Consider the following 7194-nt stretch of genomic DNA (forward strand, 5'->3'; position numbering starts at 1 on the left):
ATTGCGAGTTTAAGGGATAGAGGGTCCCTTGGGTAGACAAATTGTATTCAATTCAATTGATGCTTATAATTAACATTAGTGCGTTTAGCAATGTAAAGAAAGGAGGATGCCTTCGAGTAGAGCTTTAGTTTGAACAATGTTGAACGTTCTTGGCAATTGACAGGAGTATTTCCACTCCGATTGCTCTAGCCAAAGGAGGTGGAACAGCGTTCCCAATTTGACGATGCTTCTCCATAATGGTCCCGTAGAACTGGTAATCGTCCGGAAAGCCCTGACTCCTAGCACATTCACGTACGGAAACCACACGATGTTGCATGGGATGAAGGACCCGACCTTGCTTCGAAATGGGCTCGGGGTTAGTGACAGTGGTGGGGAAATGACCGTCCCAATGAATCCTACCATAGAGCCCCGCCCAATTTCCATTTCTGTTGGCTGTGTGAGGTAGGCACCAAGGGATAATGGTTTGACCTTGTTGCGAGAAACCATCACATTTGACGGTTTTGTCCGCATTGCACTTGCAAACCCCTCTTAATCGAGAGCCTTTGGGACTCGCATAATCCCGATACAAATATTTGAGCTTTTCCGTAAACGTTCCGTCTGACAATTGGATTTCAATGTTGGGGAGGTCTCGCCAATCCGAGCCGGGTTCTTGCGGAACAAGGGACATTCTCATCTCGATGAGCGGGGCCATCTTGCGACAGATATGATCTTGGAGTATTTCCGACTTCCTCATACGTCTTTGGAAATGACTCCGCGGGGGCTGTGAGTAGCACTTCTCCAGAATATTGTCTCCATTCTGAATGGGGGGCAAATCGCCTATGGCGTCTCGAACTGTGATAGTTCGGTATGGAGCTGAGCCCAAGTAAGGCACATTGGCCTTGAATAACTTATCATCAACGTTCACTCCTAAAGCAGATTTAGCGAAAACGTGTCGGGGAGCCGGATAGTTGGGTAGGATTTCCGTGGGCGCTGCTGCTAATAGAATACACCGTCGCCGAGTTTGGGGCACTCCGAAATGTCCGGCCTGCATAATGCCAAAGGTGCATTGATAGCCCATCATCAATAAGGCTCTGAAGCAGAGTTTCAGCACTAGGTTCTTTTTGAACATGGCCAAGTTCATCACATTTTCCAAGATGACGTACTTGGGCCGGTAATAGTCACAGTAGCTGAGATATGTGGCGATGAGACTGTTCTTGAATTGACTGTACTCACGCTCAGAGAAGATGTTCATCCTTGAAAAGCCTTGACATGGTGGACCAGCTGACATGAGTTCCACTTGGCCGCGCTGCGGATACATGCGGCCTTCATTATCGTGCGTATGTCCATCCATGACGTTTTTCAGAATGGCATTACAATCCTCATGAAACACCGTACAGTTTGGATTACTCAACTTGAAGGCAATGGCGGGAGCTTCACTACTCTCAATTGCCCAAATTGGATCACTCACGCCGCTTTGTTCCAACCCAACGGACAATCCACCACAACCGGCGAATACATCTAGAGTCTTCAATGGTCGATTAATTTGAGGTAGAGCGCCAGATTCATGGGCATGCTTAAGGTTCGAAAACCTTTCAATCACATCTGGGCCTAGGTCTTCGAAAACTTGTTCAAAACTGTTGTAGGTTCGGTCAAAATAGAACCTATTCGTCCCACATTCAAACCATTCAGATGGATCCATTTTGAGCAATTCTTTCGGACACAGAAAGCACTTCCCTCGGATGGATTTGGCTTCTATAAAGCTGAATTCATTACTGTATATGACGTAGTGCAGGTCTTGGTGGTTGGCCTCTTCAGGGTCTTGGAAAGTGTGTTCAGGTCTTAGGATCTTTCTGATTTTGATTTGGACCTCGGGGAGGTTGGAATTGATATGTTCAATGATTCCGATTCGAAATGGATCAGGATTATCGTCATTAGATTGTCGAACACCTTGCTTCGAAAACTGGAATCGAAAAAATTCGGGATATTTTTCCGGATCTTTGATTTGTTGCTCTTTGGATGTGTATGGCGTCTTCTTGACTTTCACTTCCACATGAGACATTGGCAAAGCGTCAGGGTCGATCAAACACGCATCTCCAACTTCATAATGATGACCGTCGATTGATAAAGCCCCATTTACCACACGAGGCGTTCTCTTCGACAAGTTTTCGTCGAAGACATGGCACGTGAGACAAAATCGAGGTTTGTCATGTGGCATTTTTTCTTCTATTTCAACAATAGACTCAAAACGGGCGAAATTTGCTTGGTACTTGAAACGGTACCAAAAATCCTCACATGCAACCTCAATGATGTCACTACTGGAATATTGGGCCCAGTCAGATGGAGTGTGTCGGTATTCGACGTCAACCGCCTCTACCAGGTCATTGATATTTACATCCTCGCATTCGTCGGTGAGAAAGAGTTCTTCTGGGTCGGAGGTCATGCCCAGCACTGTGTCTTGACCGCGGCAGAAATGCCGGACATGAGCTATTTGTTCCGCACCTTCCTCGAACAGATAAACGATCCGTCCAATGAAATCAGGAGTATCGGGAAATTCAGGCGTGATGCTGACAAAACCGCCCACCTGAACCCGGGTTCCTGACACTTCCACAGCTTCGTAGAACTTGATTTGACCCTCAAGATTGATGACTGGTCCCAATAGAGACACGTTGGAGCGTTTGACCTTCTTGGCTTTGACCGGTGGATTAATAGACGCACCAGCGGTGGCTGATGGACCAGTCCCCTGATTCATCAGATCCACGGCGATCTGATGCTTGAACACGGACTCAAAGACGTGTCGAATCAAGGGTGTAGTGGTGGCTTTGGAGAAGGTGCGCTTGACGACCAATTTCTTGGACGCTGTTGTAACCCTTTTCTTCGATTTCCGACTCCGTTTGATTTCGGATTTCTTATCACGTAGCCGATCAAATTGACCCGAATATCGTACAAGTTTGGCCATGCAACTGGAGTCAATTAGGCGCAGCGCTTCATCTTCGCCGTCTTGACCCGCCTCTTCAAAGCTGCCGATATGATCCACAATGAAGCGAGCATTGTTCAGTAGGTGTTCTTCAGAAAAGAAATCCAAGCCATGTTTGGAAGCATCAGCCTCCATCTGGACCAACAACTCATCATAAGTGATATCACTGGCCGTTTCAAAGGCCGAGTCCGCGATTTCGAACACCATCTTGGTCAAAATCGTACGTTCGTGTAGGCTCTGCATGATTCGGGCATATTCCGAACTAGGTAATTGCAAGTGATAATCGGCCAGATCCGTGCTCACCCCAATGACCACATTTTCGCCCTTATTGAACCCCGTGGTCCACCATTGGACAATCGGACCCGCTTGGCGAACATACACACCCGATGGAATCGATTCGGACACCGGGTCACTGAAGACCGATTTGACCAAACCGTTCATATACAGCTTCTTGCCTCGATCCACTAGCCCATCAAAAAACGACACCACATGACCACGGGCATCGATGACGGAAAAATCCGCCAAGAATGCCTGTGGACGATCGCTCTCCGAACCTTCCACCGCGATTGATTTATCCTGGAGGGCCACGGCCTCCCTTACCGCAGCCTCGTGGCAATACGAGGCCATTTGAACCTGGTCCAGGCGACGTTGACATTCCGGACAATTTCGAGCCGAAACCGGCGATTGAGTTTGGCTCTCCGTGCCTCGTGTGCGGGATTTGGGACCGATTCGCTTCTTGGCCGCACTCAGTGGAATACTGGCTCGGCGGGCCTGGACCCGCGTCCTCGATTTAGGTCCGGGCTTGCGACCGCAGGGGGCTTGCTGGGAACTTGTACTGGGAACAGCACTGGGCTGGAGTAGCCGCCTTTTGGATTTTGGACCGGGTTTGGTGGATATTCGGATGTCTATGGGCTCCTCCGATGGGCTGTCGTCCACCACGACGTCATTGTCGGAGAGCTCCATGGGCGTCATGGTGTCGCCGAGGAGGTGGAGGCTGGAGGCAAGTTTGGGTCCGACGTCGAGTCCTCATGGGCGAGAACTGAGCTGTCATCGAGCAGGGACGCCAACTTAAGAAGCTGAAGGAAGTGTAAAATCGGCCAAGTCGGTGTCTCATCAATAGCGAAACATGCTTTTTCTGGATTGGAAAATCAGTTTTCGCAAATATATTTTCGTGCCCAGGGATTTCAGGTATGGAGTTATCTAGCCAGATAAATATTATTTTGATGCACGGGATGCAAAATGGCTCTAATTTGGGCTGAAAGTGGATAGCCTGGCAGCTCTGCTGCCAAGCGAGTGTTCTAAGTAGAGGGCTAGTCCGCTAGTTCTAAGGATCAACAGGCTAGGTTTAAAGAGAAAGAACGATTTCATAAAGTTGGATAATGTTAATGATCAACAAACTACAACCCGTAATTCCTGAAATCTCATCCGACTTTCATTCTGTTTGGTCGATGCAAATATTATTAGTCTTTGCCACTGAAAAAAAGAACCAACAAAAATTACATTGGTTTCACAGTCCGAGTACGACGCGTATGTTTAAGAAAATAGGGGAGCCAAGCCCTCCCCCCCCCTCCCACTTCCAGGACTGTACAATTGGTAAATATTGGTTCGTGACGCATGGTTCATACACAGGGATATCTGGAGTTACGCATAGTATAATTTGGTCAGCCAAATATCAATTATCAATGAAAGCTATGAAAACCAATCGTCTTATTGATTTTTGATGATTTTCTGCTAAACGTAATGGAACGCATTGATGTCAAATAATCTGAGAGACGAACCATTGAGCTGCAGCAACGGTGCTTTTCTCACGTGACCTCTGATCTGAGTCGAAGCCATGAAATCTAGAAATATGTCCGCATGATCATCAATGGTCAAGCGATCGTCAAGAAAGATTGCCTCCTCCTGAAAGATCCGTCCCATTCCGTTTTCAAGCAGGAGCACACCCATCTGGTCATTCAGATTTTCGACTGACGGCTTAACTGAATGAAAACCCGTCACTCGTTTTCAAACTCCAACCGATAAATCTTGTGGAACAAGTGTTTTGTAAATATTTACAACCGATATAATTTTTCGGTTTTAATCCTCGGAGTGCGAAGATGGCGATCATTTTTTGGAAAATCTATCGAAAATATAATTTTTAAATATATTGAGGATGTTCTTGCCCCATTGGAGAGAGGCTGAACTTCGTTGTCTTGGAATCGCAGGCGCTGTAGAACATACAACATACAACGTAAGGGGGATACCAGCTCGAATTGCTTTGACATCAGCTTCAGTAACCGATGCTCAGCGGGCGCTTTCAAACGGGTTCGAGATTCTAGCATCTCGTTATGGAATTGCAACAAGTTGTAGAATACGTTTTTGTAGCCAACACACAAGTTTTCATAGCGTTATACTTGTTTCGACACAATGTTTTTATCATACAATGTCTTACGTGTATAGACAATTCTACCTTTGAATTTCAATCGTCAAAAAACATTGGTCAAAATTTGCAATTTGGCTTCTTAACAAACATACTTTGAGCACGATTTTGTTATGAATATCACTATTCATCATCGTAAAAAACAGGAGCATAATAACTAAATGAGTGATAACTTCCGATGATTAGCTGGTATTTTGAGTGCATCTGCATTGATTTCTATCAATCCGAGTGGCAGGGAATTCAGCTTTTTTAACATTCTTTTTTTGGCTTTTGTTGTGGACACATCTGAGGCCATGAATTTGACGATGCTTGCAAATTTATCCACCAGATCATCTAAGCCGAAAAGATCGCACGGACCATCTTCCTCATCAATATGCTCTTCAAAGGTTTTTTTCCTTCTTATTCCTTTCTTTTTTCTAGATACTTTTTTCCCTTCCTTCATTCCTTTTTTTTATCGCATTCATTGCTCCCCGAGTCAAACTCCTCGGAGGCAGTACCCTTGGAGTCTTCAAGATTGGGGTCAAGGGTAATGGAGTCTGAAAACCTTAAAGCCGCAGGAGGACTGGGAAACTCCTCCTTGATTCCAACAAAGTCCGTTTCTATTGGGAGCAATGGATCCTAAGCATCAGCAATGTTATCTGTGTCCACGTTTATTATCCTCGGCCCTTCTTGATTTTCATGCGAAGGAAACATAAATTGGTCTCTGACCGACGTCGCAGAGGGCCGTGCCGTCATTCGCCGCCAGCAAATTTTCCCCAAGGCTTCGGCCACTTCTTTGCCTAACCATAGAGTACTTAATCATTAATTATTTGCAGAGATTTTTCTGCAAATTTATTGCGTCTGCAAATTTTGCAAGTACATGAGCAATATTTGACATTTTTCTGCAATATATTGTGCATTTTGAGCCATTTAAGCAAAAAAATATCAATATTTATGAATCATTTTCAAAAATCCTGGTCAATTTTAGAAAAAGAGTGAAATTTTATTTACTGTTTTTTTTCAAATCTCTTCAACAAAAAGTACTTATTGAACTTTAATGCTTATGTATTCCATTCATCTTAAATATTGCTTTTTAGCTGAATTCAATGTGATGGGGGTTTTCACACAAGGGTTTATTTTGGGATTATCAAAACCTTGGACTTGGTCGTCTTGTACTCATAACTGGCATCTGATCAAATCAAGTTAAAACCAACGTGGTTTCACACACTCACACAAAAGGTCGGAACTGACGGAACAAATAAACTGAGTATCAAATCAACCTCATATTAGAGGGAGGATCAATGACAACCATTTTAACAGTTCGACAATTTAACATTGAAGGAACCCAAAGAGAACCAAGTGCTTCATTGTTTTGCCTAGCCTGGATATTTTGGAGTGCGCATAATTGTAAACCTTTGCATTCATTGCAATTAACCATTAAAACCTGGTAGAAGAAAAAATCATGGATATTTTTGAAGATGAATTGTAAAAGATACCTTCTGCACCTCCTTCAAAAACTGGATTCTCCAAATCTTCTAGGTTTGTTGCAATAAAGTAGTTACTCTGTATTTGACACATTATTCCAGCTTGTCCTGTTGGCAAAAGCTCAAGCTTTTCCTGAAAATGCAACAAGAATCTCAATACTTTACACACAAAAGAGTAAAAATAGAAATATTTGTATTTTAGAGGTGTCTTCACCCAGAGGAACCAAATTTGATCTAGAAACCTGCATGGTTTAGGGCATTAATTTGTGGATCCAAGTTAGGAGACAACTTTGAGGGCTTTTGATTCTTAAGATTTTGAAAGTATGAAATGTATTGAACCCTTTGGTAATTTTTGCAAC

At 44.2% G+C, this 7194-nt stretch overlaps 1 protein-coding gene across 1 annotated transcript; it reads right to left on the reverse strand.

Moving 5' to 3' along the window:
* Position 1: 1 nt before the first annotated feature.
* LOC131878756 (DNA (cytosine-5)-methyltransferase 1-like) lies at positions 2–3715 on the reverse strand (the record flags this gene model as incomplete). Its single annotated transcript, XM_059224867.1, is given in 1 exon segment — positions 2–3715. A coding segment is annotated over 1 exon segment (3591 nt), but the record flags the coding sequence as incomplete, so codon positions are not given.
* Between the last annotated feature and the right edge of the window lie 3479 nt (positions 3716–7194).

Source organism: Tigriopus californicus, chromosome 4 (genome assembly GCF_007210705.1).
Source record: "Tigriopus californicus strain San Diego chromosome 4, Tcal_SD_v2.1, whole genome shotgun sequence".
NCBI classification, from domain to species: Eukaryota; Metazoa; Arthropoda; class Copepoda; order Harpacticoida; family Harpacticidae; genus Tigriopus; species Tigriopus californicus.